Genomic DNA, 18,972 nt, shown 5'->3' with positions numbered 1-18,972 from the left:
TTACTTTTATTCATTAGCTAATTAAAAAATTAATAAAGATAGACATGCAGAAAATAAAGTCTTTGCTAAAGGGGAAGATATGGTTGTTCTCATACACAACAGGGTTAATGCATCTTTATATATAAAATCTGAGATTTGACTACTGAACAGCAATTGATGTATCCATATTGCAGCAGTCTGTGGCAAATTCTGGAATCCAAATATGCAACTAAACCCCTACATTACAATGGAAAATGATGGAGTATTTGCCCTGCAATGGTGGTGTTATTGGTTAAATATTTACTACAGTGGAAATTAAGTTCCAACAATATTGTGACTTTTCAGTGCTATAAACCATACTAGAGCACCAAAAATTCTCTCTCAGAAACCAAAACACAAAATAGAGAAGGTGGTCAAGACATAAAAGTAGGATGAGTACCTAGTGGGAGATTGGATAATCCTCATAAAAGGGGAGTGTGATTCTTTGCCATAAAGCTATAAGGCTGGAAAGTGACCTTTTCCTAACTGTTATAAGGCTGGAGTTTTCTGTGTGTTATAAAGCAGTTTTAAAGAAAGAGCTTGGTGGGACATGTGTTAATGATTTTGCCTCCTTACATAAAAAAATACTATGCAAGCTGAATTTTGTAGTTTATACTCAGTGTAGTATTCAGAAATGAGCTGAAAGTGAAAGTATAATTATTCAGTGGTGAAGGTGTTAAATTGTTTTGCAAAGAGTAAAAATATATTGTCCTTGAAAATGAGGGCTTGGTAGTGCAAGAGGCTCTAGAGACAATAAGGCAACCAACGTTTGCTTGGAAGTAAGGTCAGTTTGATAATACATTACCCTCTATTAACCTGCAAAAATACTGTAAAACCTTAGAGAACCTAAAGGAACTCCACTATTTATCTTTGCCATGCAATTTTAAAACAAGTAATATATCCATACATGTTTGAAAAACTATTGAGTAGATCTTTTGTTATAGAAATTATGTGAGAAGCTCTCTGAAGTTAAGGTAATTGTTTTTGTAGATAATTTTGCTATCAAAAAAGAAAGAAAATATAGAGGTAATACATAAGATAAGCCCATATAAACTAAAATTTGAATGACCTTTATAAAATTTATGAGTAGAAAATTAGTTATATATTAGCCATACGTTTGTATAAACTCTATTTCATATGCACTGAGGTACTTACATGTAGTAGAATATCAGTAAAAATCCCTTTATTTAGCTGGAAATTATTTCACTGTTTTGATACATTTAATTTCTTGATAAAATGCTTCCTGTCTTTAATTTTGATTAAAAGCATTAATCTGTAGTGATCCAGACCTCTTTTGAAATATCTGCCTCTGAAAGGTGCTGACCTTGTAAACCCAGTGACTACTTTAAAGTTAGAGCAAGATTTGAGGATTTATATATATCTACAACAAAGAGTGCATACATATATTCTGAATTTCTAGTTTGGCATGACAGGAGAAGCTCCAATAACTAGGGTGAAGTAGTGAATAAGCACACATTTCATTCCGACTAATGGCATGATTAAGATGTTAATCAGTCAGATTTTTCAGCATAAAGTTTGGTAGTGAATTTTTAGCATAAAAAGTACCATCTGGGACAACAGCAAGCATTTCTTTAGTGAAGAATGTGGATGCATGTTATTATTATTGTAGATTTAAATTGCTAATCAATATATCAGAGCAACACCTTCCGATTTGGTGCCTGGCGTTTGGCTCCACATCCATGGTTTGGATCTGAAATAAGCACGCTGACAGCTGGCAGCTCACGTTGATCTCAGCCAGCAGAATGTGGACTTGAGCAATGAATACACAAAACGTCCACAAATCAAGTCTGTAAGTCTTAGCCTTGAATGAAATTAATAACCTGACTGATAGTCCGGTTAGACTGGTCTCAGAGAGTCAGCTGGGGAATTAGGCACCTAGATGGGCACTGTGCGAGTGCAGCCGGAAAAACAAAGTATTATCAAACAAGGATGAAAAATGTAGTTTTAGCAAATAGATAACAGTTATAAAACTGACCCATTTCTGGCAGTGATGCCCACTGCAGTTACAAGGAATCTCCTTGGAAACCATGATATCTTTAAAATAGAAATGAATTTTCAAGTTGTACCTCTATAGATTTTAAATAGAGATGAATCCTACTCATCTATCTTTACACGTATTTTTTAAGTGTCCAACAAAGTGCTGTTGCTTTTACAAATTACTAATTTGGTATGTGGCTAGTTATTCTTGTCCTCATGGTGCTAGCATTACTCAAAGAAATAAAATAGCTCTATTAACCGTTTCAGTTTGCATGACTGCTTGTTACTAAAAATTTCCAGTAACATTTATATTTATATTTCAACATATGAAGGCATTTGTCACTGTGCTGCAGCATCTTTATAAATGCTCCATCTAATTCCTCACCTCATCCATCTCCCTTTTTCCTTCCTGGCAGTTTATGTCAGGAATCAGCAGTGGCAATGGTGTGCAGTTGACAATGCTGCTGAAAATGTCTTCCACCAGGGACAGGTGGCACATGGCCAGGATTCCCAGTGGGGCACAGGGGCTGCTTGGTATTTACATCATGCTATTCCATACCCCTCTGCCTTTAGGCTGCTGGGAGGCTGGCTGGGCTGCTTTCCTCCTCCTGGGAGCCATTACCTAGATAAATGTGATGCGCTGCCTACAGAAATAAAATGTGCGTACAAAAGCAAATGTGTTGTAAATTTTGACCTCCTTTTTCTAAAGAAAAAGAAGGGTTTCATTTCTTCATGAGCCTCTGCACGCAGTGACACCTTCCAAAGTGATCCAAATAGCTATGCAAACGTGGCATACATTTTTTATCTCGCTCTTCAGATCCACTGACGCTCTGTCATGCAGTTCATTCACACCAGGCATTTCAGGATGCACAAGTAGTTCCTGCAAGCAAAACTTAGACAGAACAAGCTTACATAATTTGTAAATAAAAGGCTACCTTGAAAATTGGACCTTTTTCTCTTTATGTGGTCTGCCTCCAATATACTTACCATCTTTTAAGTAATTACATTTTGTAAAGTAGCAGTTTTAACATCCATGCTACGCTTTCAGATGCTTGAAGAAGTGAAAACTGTTTCTAGGAAGAAAATTTGCCTACTCTTTACTGCTTTATGACCAGCATTCATTTAAATATGCTTTTGCTATTGCATTACTTACATTTCTTAATCTGCAATGTTTCATGTTTACTAGATCAGCAAATAATCAAGGTCTTTAGATTTTTCTGGAATGTATTTTATTTATCTCCCAAATAAATGTCTCTGTTTAAATAGCTTTTACCACTATATGCAAAATACAAATAAAATTGAAATAGTTTTTTCTACTAATCCACATCTGCCTGAGTGTAATTACATGATACATGCTGGTTAAGCACAAAAATTTTGAATAGACAGCTTTTTAATTAGGCATATGCATTGGGTCACAGTAGAATTAAAATGGGTTCTAAAAAATTGATTGTATAAAAATGGCACCTGCTTACTCAACAGATCTGAGTCTTGGGTGAAGTTGCAGACAAGTGTCTGCATCACATATTTGTGTTGCCCCTGAAGCAAAGTTCAGAGCCAGTGCTCAGTCCTTCATGATGGGAATGATGAAGTCCAGTGATGGGAACAGATTTTAGCCCAAGTTATCACCCCTACAGTGCTATTTTGTACAAGTACTGGCTCAAATCTGACAAGCAGATGATTTATATCTTTTGCTCAGGTTTCAGAAAGAGGAAAATCTAGGCCTATTTTATGCCAGTTTGAGTGCTTGAATGCCTAGGAATGCATGTTGGCTTGACTTTTTGTCTGATTTAAAGAAATAATAAAATATAATAATCATCATTAATGATTGATTAAAAATAATAATTTTATTATTATCATTTATTATTATAATTTTCCACTTTGAACCTCAGTTCCCAGAGTACAGTGAGTGAAAGAAGAAGCTGTGGAGAGGGGTTACCTGTCAGACACGAGTAAAACTTTCTGTACATGATGAAGACTGGGAAATGGATCTTCCGTGCCAGTGTGAGCAGTGATTTTGTAATGGACTATTTAGTGTTCTTGCATACCAGCAAGAGGTTCTGAAACTATTTGTGAATGCTGAGGCAGCTGCCCATTATGTCCCCCAGCAGCTCTTTTCATTTCACTGTGGCTGCTGCAGCACTGTCTATCAGAGAAAGTTGTTATAAAGCTGATAATAATGTGGTCAGTTTTAAATTTAGCTCCTTTGATCAGTAGCTGTTGCTATTGAGTTATTGAATGCACGTACTTCTCCTCAGGTTGCCTTTTTGGTATGTTTTAGCAGTTAATCTAATGTTCCTCTTTAGAAGAACTAAGCATTTTCTTGGCAGGTGTTTTAAATATTTCAGTACTAATATGCAATAGTCATCTTACACTGCCATCTCCTTTAAGAAGTTGTTGTAATTCCAAAATTTTTATTTAAAAATAAGGGTAATTTTATACTGAGTATTAACAAAATTAGGGCCTTTTTTTTTTTTTAATTTTAAGACTAATCAGGCTACCATGAACTACAGGACCCTAGGCTTTATCTTTTGTCTGTAAAAGTCAGGCCATCAGATCTCAGCAGCTAGAGCTAAATAAGTTTTACAGGGTTCTGTGGCAAGGCAGAGTACAAGAAATCAGAGAATTTCTGTTTATGCAGAACTTTCTGAAATCTTTCAAAGTCAAAAAAATGCTTCTCACCATTTGTAATGGAAATCATTTATTCACACACTGGATTTAACATCTATGGCAAGTGGAGGGAAGTTGAGTTTCAAAGTTTCAGAATGTAGTTTGTCTGCTACTGTTTAACTAAAGGATCTCTCACACACTAGTTCTCTGTACTGCTGCTTGTATGTGTGAATGTAAAAATGGCTCATTTCTTACAAATCTTTGCTTCTTTCATGACCATCAATCACATGCTGTTGTTATTAAAATTACCTCCACGTTTCATATTTTGATACTGGAAACGTGCTCTGAATTTATTATTAACAGGCTCCAGTGCCAGCAATCTTGCAGCACTCTGCAGAAAGAGAAGACAAGGTCACTGCTGAGAAGTGACAGAAATATCTGGTAATGACAGTAGAGAGTGTGGGTGGGCAGGTGAAGGGAAAGCTTCAGCGATGAAGTAATCATGTATTGCTAGCTCTGGAACTGATGCAAAGTATGCATATGCGGAATTTAGATTATATGGGTGAGAAATGCAAGTGGGAATAAGTAAAGCTGGATAAGCTAGCAGAGTTTATGTGGGCTGTAAATGCAGCAAAAAATTATGCAGCCCAAGTCCTGCAGAGCTGGTGTGTCCTGTGCTGACTTGCCAAACCATGAGCTGGTTTTAGCACCATTGCTATTGGCTTGTGCTGGCTGCAGGGGGGTAGCAGAGCTGTCTCCACCCCAAATCACTGCATTCTGTCATATTTTAAGCACATAAACCTAGCATTAAGAGCAAGATCAAAAACCTGTCAGAAAGAATGGAGACATTTCTACTGAATTTCAATTGAAGATCTAATCTGCACTTTTTTCTCTGCATTCATACTTCAAAATTTAGTGAATTCTAATTAATAGTGGGAATGGCAGTCTAGTAGGCAATTCAATTTGCTGAAGTACAGCCAGAAACCTAAGTGTACAAGAAACATAACTAGAATAAATAGGCAAAATGTTTGTATACAAATAGTGGGAACATAGGTAAGTTCAGAAATAAAATGTGTGTAGAAAATAGGTAAGAAAATGGAAAAACTTTACCTATAAGTGCAAGATGTTTACATAGAGAATCTAGATGTAACAAAAAACAATCAGAAACAATAACTGGAGTCAACTGAATAGTATAGGTTCTTCAGAAGGAGATAAATAGAGGGTAGCATTGCCTGAAACTGTTAAGATAATTTGTGATGAAACTAGTTATGTCAATAAAACAAATTCTGTTTGGATCAAGCACTTCAAGCATGAAAAAGGTAGGATTTTTTTTTTTTCAGAATTAATGCTTGTGGAAAATCCCCAGGGTGTCAGATTTAATTCTGCAATATTATTGTAGAGATGAATGTAAAACAGAATCCGTCATTAAAAGATGTTGAAGCTCAGAAATTTCTTCACCAGTTACTAATCCAACTAAAGATAATGACAGTACAGATCTGGTTTTTGCTTTGAAATACATAGGTAACAAAATGGAACCTCTAATCAAACATTCAGACACTGAGTCAATTAACATTTCATGACAATAAGTAATGATCGGCAGACTTTAATCAGCAAAACCAGCTAGTTAAATATATGAAATATTATGGGAGTTTGTGGTTGTTCTGTGAAGAAGACATCAAATTTCATCAAGTGTAACATACTGTGTTGTATCTGACAACAGAGGAGTAGGTTCAGACATCCAGGAAGTCCCCTCCAGACCCATTTTCCTAAATTTTTCAGTTAAATGCAAGAGCCTTAACTAAATCAGAGGCAACTTTAGGACAGTTTGACAAATTTGCTTGCTGTCAGTATTCTTTAAGATTTTTCAACTCAGTGCTGAATTTAGACATTGAAGAATCTGTTTTTGTGGCAGTGTAGATTTTTGAGAGGTAGGCCATGGTATCTGTTGTCTACTGGGTGTCTATCAAACCTGCCAGTTCATCTAGAGAGTCTGATTCAGATGCCTTCCCCCAGATCAGATCAGCCCTTCTGGGCTCCCTCATCCCTGAACAGTCTCAAGTAAGATGAGGTTGGTGTGGCATGTGTACAGGCTAATGAGGAAGATCACACTGGAGAGCACCTGACAGAGAGGATGCTCGCCCTGGAGAAGAGAAGGCTCAGGGGGATTTTATCAATCTACATAAATACCTGTACAAAGAAGATGAGGCCAAGTTATTTCCAGTGGCAGAAAAGAGGCAATGGGCAAACACTCAAACACAGAAGGTTCCCTTTGTACATCAGAAAACACTTTCCTGCTGGGAGAGTGACTGAGCACTGACACAGGTTGCCCAGAGAACATGTGACGTCTGCCCCCTTGGAGGTTTTCAAAAGCCACCTGGATGTGATCTGGGCAACTGGTTCTAAAGGATTCTGATTGAGCAGGGTTTGGATAGTGTGACTACTAGAGATCCCTGCCTAGCTCAGTCATTCTGTAATCAAGCTCCAGTCATTTTAGCAAATTTAATTCTAAAAGTCAGGCAAAGTTTGATGCTTAATATAAATGTTCTGCATAACTTCAAAGATACCCACTCACTGTGAAACTGTGATTTCTGGAGGCAGACTATGGCTTGCTCAGAAAATGAGACAGGAGTTATAAAGTGGATCACTATTATGCTTGTCCATATGCACCCATTATTATTAGAAGCAGCAGAAGAGAACAGGCAGAAAAGATGCTACAGGAACCTTTTAGGGAGGTTTCCTAAAGAAGAGAGGTTTTGAACTTTGCATTAGCATGGCACTGGCTCTGTAATGCTCTTAACTTATCTCTCTCTTCCTACCAAATGCTGAGTACTTCTCTCTGTGTCAGCAATGAGGAACTCTTAGCCTGGAAAAATGAGTTAGGTTTGGAGAAAGTACAGTTGAGAGATTAATCTGAAGGATTTCTGAAATTAACCCCTTTTTTACTCCTTCCTCTTTCATGATCTGAAACTGTTTCTCCCTGCTGCAGCCCCACTCTAACTCCTTTCCTGGAGCTGAATTTAGTAACTCATGCCCTTGTGTTTATCACACTTAACCTGTGGCTGTACATTCTCCATGTGGCAGTACAGCAGGTGGGTCCCAAACAGCCCCACTGTGACTGAGTTACAGCTTCAGTGTCTGCCCAGGTGTGTTATTCATGTTATACCTCAGAAACAACAAAGAGTTTTAAGGATATTGATTCAGGAAATGCTGAAGGATTTTCTGCTGGCCTGTGAGGGATAATGTAAGGTTGTTATTTGAAGAAGTTCTTACCCAAGGTCTTCTAGTGCTCAGTTTTGCCTGTTTAGTGACTGGGGAAGGGGACTATTTGGCATGTCTGTTTCCTGACTACACTCCTTTTGCAAAAGCTAATTTCTTTCCACTACAAATCTATATAATGTCAACTAGTTTATGTAATTCTCTGATATACCAAAACCATATTGATTTAAGTTTTATACCATAGCTAATCCTGTCCAAATACTTAAAGTGAGGGGCTGAAAACAAGCAATGATTTACTCACCCAACAGAAAAATTGCATTTTTCATTTTGCACTCTGCTAATGTATTGTAAGAGATCATGAACAAACAGATTGGTCTCCTCCCACCACATAGCTGCATTGCCAGCACTCAGGGAAATAAAGGCTGCATGGATTAAAAAGTCGCAAGGTTACTATTAAGGCATAGCTACTGAAACAAGAGCATGCACTGAAGAGCTCTCAGTTCAACAGAAGCAGCCCTGTTGTGAGCAATGTCAGCCTCACTGCTAACGTGGGAGCCAGGGATGAGAATGCAGGTAAGATCTTTCTATAGCAGGGCATGATCAAATCATGATGAATTGCAGCCATTGCCACAGTAATTTGTACGATGCTTATTTTCTTTTAAATACTGACTTTTGACAACTGCTTTATTTTCAGCTGCTTGAGACAAAAGCATTGGAGTTTTTTCAGCACTGCCTATGAAGTGACATTACTGTTTGTGCTTGTTTTGGAATCTATTTATGGTGCACATTTAAGAAAGCATTTGCAGCTCCTAAGGTTTATGTGTGTAATACTCACAATCATTTAAACAAACTACCTTAGCATTTTTTCCTTAGGCAGCCTCTGAAGAAATCTTCCTCTGAATCACAGTTTGTGCATATGCAATTAATTACTGTCAGGCTGTTACACAGACTGATCATGTGGGAATTGACCATTTCATTTTCACATAGAAGCAGCCTTTGCCTTTTGCTCTCACTTAGAAACAGCCCTTGCATTGGCATCTCGATGATGCTCTTATCCTCTGTTTGCTGGATTAGATATTTTGATTGAAGTACTTAAAGACATAATTTCATAAATACACTTGAAGCAATTCCACCCAAACCATCTCATTCTCCCTAAGTCATTCTCATTCTCATTTTCTTTCTGAGTTTTCAAATACCTTCAAAAAGCTTTGTGTTGTGATTTGTAAATTTTTGAATTGTGTACCTTGTAGACATCTCATAGTATCCTGGTGATTAATAATAGGATAATAGGACAGTCTTCACTTAGAAAAATACTTTAACTTCTAGAGTTCTCCAACCAAATATCCTTTTCTTTCTCTATAAAGATGTAAACTTTTTTATGAAAGTGAAAACTGACTGTGGGTCATCAAACTATTCTGAATATTGTTTGCACTAATAACTCATTTTTATTTTAATATGCCCCTTAACAGTACGTTAAAAAAAATATTTTGGGCTATAGACAGTTCGTAAAAAAAAAAAAAAAATATTTTGGGCTATAAATATATAGATCTATTCTATCACCAAGAAGAATCCTGAACTTATTTCTGAGCATCTGAGTAACAGTAGATGGCTGGTGCATAGGCAATATGGGACCCTATAAATAGCCCGTTGATTTAAAGAATTCTGCTTCCATATGCTCAGACTGGTAGGTCTGCTATACATGAGACAAGATTTGAAGGTAAAGGTAGTATCTTTGGGTTTATTTGACCAGCTGCTTAGGTGAAAATATTAAACTGATTTTCATATATTTGCCTAGATTTTTCTAATGTAAAGCTATTGAACCTACCAAAAAAATTTGTTGTGTCATTGTCCTTGAGCCTTTTGGCCACAACAAAATGCTGTGAAACATCTCTATATTATGTAAGCTAGATAGTTCATGCCTAGAATAGGAAATGACAGTAGCAGTTCTGAAGGGCTGATGGCAAGTAATCACATTTAACAGAAAAGTGTCAATATCATGATCAATGCAAAAACTGTTTCCTTATGCACATGCATACACAGTCTTGAATTCATTGATTCTTAAGTCCAAAAATACTTACTTTTTTTTTCTTCTACTCTTCACCAAATGTTGGTATTTCCTGACAACACAGTCTCCAAATAATCATTCATTTTACATTATTAAAAAAGCAATCTATAGAGACTGCACTGAAAGGAGTTGGAAAAATAGGGAGGAAATGTCAAGAAAAAGTGAATGTCTGGATCCATCTAAATTTTCCATCTGTGAGCTTGCACAGAATATAACTGGTATTGTCATTGTGTCTTTGTATTACATTTGCTGCCAGACAAACTTTACTTTTTTGTCTCTCCTATATGAGTCAGTATGTTGATTGAATTTACCATATTTTTTTTAGTAGACTTCTATCTCATTTAAAAAAAAATGCTCTGCATATACAGCAATTGAAGTTGTCTCATGTTGTCACTGTTTGTTCTTCTCGTTCTAGGTGATGTGATTGTCTATATTAATGAAGTTTGTGTCCTTGGACATACTCACGCAGATGTAGTCAAACTCTTCCAGTCTGTTCCTATTGGTCAGAGTGTCAACTTGGTGCTATGTCGTGGATACCCTTTGCCCTTTGATCCTGAAGATCCTGCCAACAGCATGGTGCCACCCCTTGCAGTAATGGAGAGGCCTCCGGTAGTGGTAAATGGAAGACATAACTATGAAACTTATTTGGAATACATTTCTAGGACTTCTCAGTCTGTTCCAGACGTAACAGATCGACCACCACACTCCTTGCACTCCATTCCAGCAGATAGTCAGCTTGATAGCACATTCCCACCACCTGCCCATGATGATAATGTATCAATGGCTTCTTCTGGGGCCACCCAAGCTGAACTCATGACCTTAACCATTGTGAAAGGGGCCCAGGGCTTTGGCTTCACTATAGCAGACAGTCCTACAGGACAGAGGGTGAAGCAAATTCTAGACATTCAGGGATGTCCTGGTTTGTGTGAAGGTGACCTCATTGTTGAGATCAACCAGCAGAATGTACAGAACCTGAGCCATGCAGAAGTAGTGGATATACTTAAAGAATGTCCTGTTGGAAGTGAAACTTCTTTGATTATCCATAGAGGAGGTAAGTTTGGAAAGTCTGTACAATTACAAAAATGTGTGTAAAAGGTTCTAAACCATAAGACATACATATACTCACTACATCCTTGTTTGCTAGATTGGAAATTAATTTCCATGTTGTGGGAAGTAACACCATTGGTTCTGGAAAAGTGTGTCTGTAATTAAGTATCCTAGGCAAAATCTTACAGTTTGTTGTACATTCCTTTATGTGTTTTGAGTGTCAATGGTCCCATCTCTGTATAAGGGTAAAGCTAGGCCAGTTCCAAACCTTTGACCCCATAGTAGCTTGTGTGGTTTCTGCAGCAAACTCATGTAGTCCCAAAGCAGTGCTGCAAGCTTTAGGTATAGTTCTATGTATTGACTCATTAATGTAGATCAAAATCAGAGCAATTTATTTGCCCTTTACAAGGTTGCTGGTTTTCCTAAGCCGTTTTGCCTCCTTTTCATTCATTGTAAAATTTTGTACAACACTTGTTGGGGTTATTTTCTTTCCTGATAACAGAGATCCATGGTATATATTTCTCTGATTTAAAAAAAAAATAGCTTTTAGCAACTTGTTTTTTCTCACCAGCCTGACACAGTAAGTTTGAATGTTCACCATTGGAAGGGGAGAGTCAAGACATCCATAAAGAAGCAATAAGAACAGAAAAAGAGTTAAAAACTTGCCAGGGATTTCATAGCTTTTATTATTTTAGCCAAACAAAATTTCTTTGGTGGTTTGAGGTGAGCATCCGTCCTAACTTATTATTACCTGAAGTAAATAATGATTGAATTTTTTAAATTAAAAATCTTTTTTTTTTCCTCTAAAGGCATTCATATGCCACTTGATATACATTAATCTGTGCTTCAAAAGAAAAAGAAAAGGATTCTATGCACAAAGATGCAAAAATACTAACTACTTTCCTTCTGAAGAATAGAAATTGGGAAGTGAAGCTTCAGTGTTTGCATATGCCAAATGTTTATCATTACAATACCTAAAAATCCTTAGAAATAAGGAATATGGTAACATTATATCAAATTGCAGAAGTAACAAAAGGTGATTATCAGAGATCTATAGTCACATGGTCAATAACAGCACATAGTCAATAAAGTGTTTTTCACGTATATATGTAAAAGAATGATTTACAAGAAACAGAATCTGATATTTCTTTGGAATGAAATCAAATTAGGATGATAATTAAATTGGATTCACTACAGTATATGGATTTGAAGAAAGTTAATGGTTGTATTCATTGGTATTAAATCTGGTTCTCCTTAATGGTCATTAAGAATCTTGAACAATGGAGTAAGCAATTTTTTTTATTAAGTTGACAAATTAGGGAGCATTTCATAGCCATAAAAAAGCATCAAGAGGATTAGAAGGGTTAATGTAACCCCAAAAAGGTGGAAATTTATTTTGAAAAAGGCAGGATAATCACCCTCTAGAGGAAAACAATTTAGAACACCAGTCTTCAGAGAGAAGTGGAGTGTGAAATCCAGCATGATGAACAAGCCTGAGTAATAACAGACAACAAAATAGATATTTCAGCAATCAGTGCAGAGCAGTAGCAAAAAAACCTGAAGCAGCAACGTACTCAAGCCCTAGAGGATAATTGCTCTCTCTGAGGAGAATTTCTTCTTAGATCATTGATTCATGATCAAAACATGATAGTTTAACATTGATCAGCATCATAGTTTAACAAGTTCTGGTGCATTAACTGAGCTGTGGCTATTTTCTGTACATGACTGTGGCAGGTAGGAGATACTGCAGTGAGCTCAATGCTCAGTAAAAGCGCTGTGAGTTTACAACATCTGCTCTGTCTCAGACCAAGCACTGAGGTACAGGTGGTTCCCCTGCCTCAGTGACACAACATACTAGGTCCAAACACAGTAACATTTAACCCTCTGCTGCTGGGACAGGAAGTGGTTGGTTGCCTTACAGAAGGCAAGGTAGAGAAAAGAGCGTGTTTTGTTCATGGGAGAGCAATTACCAAGACTAAAGTAAATGTTTGGAAATCCTACAGTGTCATTAAACTTAATGGGATGGTACAGAACAAATGCAAGTTTGCTATCATAAATTTTTGTACATCAGAAATAATGACTATAACTCAAGATTGTGAGACTATGAAATTAAATTTTTTTTAAAAGCTCACTTTTTTGAATGATTCAAAAGAACTGGAAAGAATAGTGTATGAACCAAACCTACTCTACCTAAGAGATGGCTAAATCATATCTCAACACAAATATGAGAACTGTTTTAAGATGGAAGCCAGAGTTTTGGTTTTTTTGTTGGGTTTTTTTTATCTATTCATAGGAAAAGGGAATCTATGTGACTAACTACAGACCTAGAATGCAGTTATTATGTCTATGTTAGTAATCATGTCTTCTTTTACAGTCCCTGGGCAGAAATGGACTTTTCTATGATATAATTAATGTCATTCCACTGTAGATGTTTCAAATAAGTCAGGTATATCTAAGTATACCTTCAAACTACATTGGCTGCTTGACTGATTATAAAGGGAGTAGAGGATGGCTGATTCAGGTGTGTGTCTATCCAACATGTTATGAATAATAAACAGGTGATAAGATTTAGTCATGTGAGATAATCTAAATACAAAACCAAATACTTAGAGAAACTTTCTTTGACTCAAATATTTAGTCAGTGAGATCAGTAAAGCAAGGCATACTTTCTCATTTCTCATGGATTCAAGTTTTATTTTATTATCTTTGATGTGTAATGACATTTGAATTATGCCATCCTTTTCCATCATTACCCTATGCATCCTGTCTTTAATGTCTCATTTTTAAGATTAAGACCAAAGGGCTGCTCCTGCCTGTGGAGGAAGGCTGTGTTTTGCATAGGGTTGTGTGTTGCCTTGTAATGTTTCTTTCTCTGATATGAATATGGCCTGACTGCACACCTAATTGTGGCAAATCCATTTCTGTAAGTGACTTAACTTCTCTCTCATCCAGCAATCTTATCTCCATTGCAGACAAGAAACAGATTGAAATTGACTGAGATTTATTCTCACTATAGGAAGTAGTATCTCACACTGGATGCATGCAGTATGCATGCTACAGCATTTTAAAAACCGTTGTCCCGCAAGCTTTAAAGGTCAACAGCCAGAGTGTGCAGGAGAAGAAAAGGTCTGCATGTTTCAAAGCAGAACTCAAATTTGAAGAGGCCACTAAAATCTCTCTCACCATCACCAGACAAAGACTTGTCATAGGGTACAGTCCAGCTGGAGCAAGTCCCACTTTCTAAAGCAGAAGTAGCAATGTATTTGCTCGTTAAAAAACAAAATAGTGATGGAAATAGTATAATTGTCTATCAAAGGAAAGAATCTCTCTAGCATTGGCTGGACCTCTTACTGTCTTTTTCTTGTTTATTGGACAAGTTCTTTGCTAAGTAGATGCACCATAATGGTTCAGTCTCTTTACATCTGTTTTTGCTGAACAGCGATATTGTTTCCATTGATTACTATGAGCTGACAGATGTGTTTGTACTGAAAAACAAAAATGCAAAAGTTAGTGGAAAAGTGTTACCAAAAAAAAAAAAAGGAAAAAAGGGAAAAAAATTAATATAAAAGAAAGGAAATAATACCCAAAGAGATTTATGCCTTTCCAGCTTTGCTTCAGGCTTTACACTTTATCCTCAGCTTCTGCAGTAGATTTCTTTGAGTATAGGCTGCTGAAATAGTGTGGGAGAGCTCTCAAAAATCAGTCCTTCTGAATGTAGAGAGAGCATAAATTTTGAATTAGTACAGTACTACTGAAAAACAGCACTTAGTGGTTAAAGTGGTATGTAGCAAATTTATGTAGAGCAAAATATTCAGTAATGAGGACTTCAAAAACTAGGTTTGGCATATTCTACTAATTGAACTGTCCAAGTATTTGACATGTGCCATGTCTTTTGGAAAGTACCTTTGAAATATATGGACCTATAGACAGCAGCCCAGCTTCAGAAGTGTTCCTGTCTAAAAAAGAACTGATAGATTCAAATCTAGATCCATCAAGTCTATGTCTGAAATACTGTTGTTAAGGAAACCTGCAGACAAGCCAGGACTGATTCATGAAGTTATGGCAGCTCACAGCAGGTGTTGAGAGTGAAACATTAAATGCAAAAAGTGGGAGGCTGACAAAATTCCTACATAAGATGGCTATTTTATAACTATGGAATCAGAAAATGGTAGAATCCAAAGTGGTTCTGAGAAAGTGAGAATGTTGGTATGAAACTGAGCCACGGAACTGACACACTGTTTAATTGTTAGCCCAGTCCTGGTGTGGGACTGGACTCTCAGCAGCCGGTGTCACCCTGGCATGGCATGGGAAATAGTGAGGGTCACATGCAATGCACAGTCAAGGTGAGGAGGGGGAATTTAACTACATGCTTGCCAATTGTGTGAATAAAAGGAAGATAAATTATCTTTCTCAGATACTGTATAAATGTTACTAGAAGAGTGTAACTCCTTAAAACCACTAACAAATACCAGTACATCACACACAGCATCAGCAATTTCAAAAACAGGCAGAAATTTCACCAAAAAATTATCTAAATATTCTAGTGAAAAACACTAACCCCTCAAAATAAGCAGACTTCAGTGGAAGGAACCCTCCATCCTCAGTACCTTTTTGCATGGACTTATTTCAAATTTGCCAGTTTTGCCTTTCTTCCATAGAGGTGAGGGGCTTCTGTTTGTTTTGTTGTTGTCTTTGTTTTGGTTTGGTTTTTGTTTGTTTTGGTTTTGGGTTTTTTTTTTTTTTTTTTTTTTTGTTGTTGTTGTTGTTGTTGTTGTTGTTGTTGTTGTTGTTGTTGTTGTTGTTGTTGTTGTTGTTGTTGTTGTTGTTGTTGTTGTTGTTGTTGTTGTTGTTGTTGTTTGTTTTTCCAGGATTGCTATGTGTTTCAATTCCTCTGACCCTCTGACCAGGAAAGCTCATGCTTCTTTATCTCCAGGTTGTTGCCTTTTGGGAAAGCTGCACAAGATAAAGCTGAGGCAGCATTAGTCTGGCCCAGGAAATTCTGATCTCTTTGATCCATGACCTCAGCCCACTGCTGAGGTGTCTGTGGCTTTTGTTCTCATTCTGCAGTTCTTCATGCAAAATGTTAAGAGTACCTGTTGCAAACTGGAGACCCTGTATCTCATGGCATGCTCATCCCCAGTTCAGGACTTTCTAGTCAACAGTCCTGAGGATTTAAAGAAATTTAATTCTTGGATGTATGATGTAGGTTTTTTATTTGGGACTTACAGAATTTTTCCATCATCCTACTGTCTCTACTGTTTTACATCCCTGAGTCACTGGCAAATTTTTCCTTTCCAGTCACTTCCTAAAGGAACCCAATCTTGGTTTATTTGCATCCTATGGGTACTCTGTATTAACAGTAGTCTGTTCATACTTGTCTTGTTCACAAGGTTTTGCTTCTTTCATTGTTTCTCAGAGGAGATTTGGGGACAGACAAGGTCTCACATCTCTTCCTGTTTCCTGATATACTTTCTTCTCTCCAGACACTTACTTCAACTGTATATTTGCTCCTGATCCATTCCCCCTATTTCCTGAAAGCAGTCTAATGTTGAGAGGAATATTTGACAATATCTGGATTTTTTAGTCCTCCTGTATTCTTAAATGTCACGTATATTTCTTGTTTGTGAGCTTAAGGGACATTTTATCACAGAAAAGGAATGTGCACATGAACATTACAGTGAACCACTGACCCATTTGAAGTGGACCACGTGATCCATTGATACCTAGAAATTGGAGACATAAATGCCTTCTGTCGAACATGCTGCTGACTGCGTCCTCTGACAATTTTCTCTTTCCAATTTGCCACACTATTTTGCCTTGCCATCCCTCTAAGTGCTCTGTTCTTCCTGGATCCATCTGCTTTAAAACCGATGGAAAACAAAGGTTCATAGCTGACCTTTTTCCTTTCCATCTCAAAATTATGAGCTTTTTATGATATCATAAATTCAACAGTTTCCTCAGCGTGATTTCTCTGTAAACATATTCTTCTCATGCTGGCTTTTGAGTTGTTTCCCTTTTTTCATGCTCATTTTTATTGCTATTTTTAGCTAGTGAAGCCAAAAACATTTAATGATCAAAAATATTGTGAGTCATGCTGTATTGTCCACTTCACTGACCTTTCTGTTAGATGTCATGTTGCCCTTTTCCCAGCCACGGCCACTTGGCCCTTCCTACCTTCTCTACATAGAAATCAGTACTTTGTGCAAAATGTTTTCCTAACAGCCTTGTGAGAAGGACAGTTGGCTTTCCTTTGTTAATTCCAAAAATAAAATTTCTGAAAGTTTTTTAGAAAGTGCCACTAACATAAAAAAAAAAAATAGCTGCTGTTAAATTAACAAAATTCCTGAAGCACTGCTTTCCTGACTCATTTTTACAAGGTATGTCTCACCTTGCAGAGTATCATATTTTTAACTGTGAGATATGTGCTCTCCTAGCAACCTTTCAATTATTTGCATCCTTTTTGCCCTACACATTGAGACTGTTTTATACTTTAGATTCACTTGAAATACTTTCTAATCACCTTGTAGCAATTATTTGGTATAAAATCTATTTCAATAAATATTACACGTTATATCAGGTAAACAAAAATAAGTTATATATAGAGCCTTGTTTATGAAGCGATTCAAACTAAATCTGTTTACTGAAATGTTGTACCCTTTCAGTAACACAGGGAATGGCAAATTTGAACAGGAGGAGTTAGGCAGGAGACCAGTTATCCTAAAATTTGCACTAATGAAACTTCATATCTTTTCTTGTGTAGCTCTGATTAGCTGTGAAACAGTGTGCAGTGCTTCCATATTTCTGAATAAAAGATAAAGAAACCATAGACATCCTTAATGTATATTGATTCCTGAAAAAATAAACATTAATAATAGTTAGTAGCTGTTACACTATATTACTGGAAGTAGAATTAATTGCATTGCATTTCAAAGTGGTAGTGCTATGGTTTTGTTGCTTCTTTCTTATTAATGTTTGTGTACTGTGTGGTACATTTGTGGATAATTTTGCAAAGCATTAGGTAAACCCTTTTTACATATATTACATAGAAGGTTTTTAATGACTATTAGAAAGCATTTTGTTTCAAAAGTGCTTTTATCACTGGTGAAACTGTTTTCTAATGTAGGCTTATATGGTCTGTGTGAAATTTTAACAGTGCTTCTATTAAAACCTGGGGACACTTCTCCTAGGGGTATGTGTGCCTAACTCTTGCTGACATTGGGAGGAATTAGTTTGCACACTGGAGAAATAAGTCCCTGTAGAAAACCTTTTAGCAAAAAGAAATACAAGTGTATAGGCATATATTGTCATCATTGCATGCCACAAAGAGGCAACTACCATTGCTCCAGTGGCTATTGTGCCATTCAGTTCTTATACCCAAGAGGCTACAAACAGTGAGCAGCCAGACATTAGAGTTATTAGGACTACAAAGAGACTTACTGTGCACACAGGATTTGTGCAGAGCTGCAGGAGCTCTGCCTTCAGGACAGGCAGCTGCTTGTCTCTCCTGAGGAGTTCAGGGCGTGTTACTGTCTGCTAGCTGCAGCCCACGTCACTCTAGAACCCCAGAGCACCACTGGCAGGACTTCAGACTGGTTCAGTCTTACTGGTGTTAGTGAATGAATTCACACAAACTGAAGAACAGGCTGTTTGAGAAAACAGACTTTTTGGCTTGTCTACCTTGGAATCTGGCCAGGCCAGAGAAATTTCTCCTCTGCACTTGCAAGCAGTCTTACAAGAAAACTTAATGGTATTATCTTGGACTGTGCATCTCAGTGAAAAATGGCATCTTTTGAAGCTAAATACCTCCCAAGCATGGTACGTGGGAGAGCCTACTTCAATACTGAGGGATGAAGAAACATGGGGGTTTTTTTCCCAGTCACCCATAGTCTAGTTTCTAAGAGAATCTCACCTTCTTCAGAGGAGATTTGGGAGATCTCAGCCTAAGGATGGAGAACTACAGAGCTGGACTCTAAAAAAGTACCATACAACCTGTGCTTGTGTACTGAGGCATGTCTAAAGTT

General features: G+C 37.1%; 1 protein-coding gene across 1 annotated transcript in view; it reads left to right on the top strand.

Moving 5' to 3' along the window:
• Window positions 1–18,972, top strand: part of MAGI2 (membrane associated guanylate kinase, WW and PDZ domain containing 2) — a 705,159-nt gene that overhangs the window by 573,957 nt on the left and 112,230 nt on the right. Inside the window, exon 10 of the mRNA XM_041474679.1 lies at window positions 10,320–10,955. Coding sequence (XP_041330613.1) covers window positions 10,320–10,955 — 636 coding nt within the window. The remainder of the gene's footprint in view (window positions 1–10,319; window positions 10,956–18,972) is intronic.

The sequence above is a fragment of the Pyrgilauda ruficollis genome, unplaced genomic scaffold (genome assembly GCF_017590135.1).
Source record: "Pyrgilauda ruficollis isolate IOZ18807 unplaced genomic scaffold, ASM1759013v1 scaffold33, whole genome shotgun sequence".
NCBI lineage: Eukaryota > Metazoa > Chordata > Aves > Passeriformes > Passeridae > Pyrgilauda > Pyrgilauda ruficollis.
Note: the sequence above shows the minus strand (reverse complement) of the source record. Positions and strands in the feature narration are given on the sequence as shown.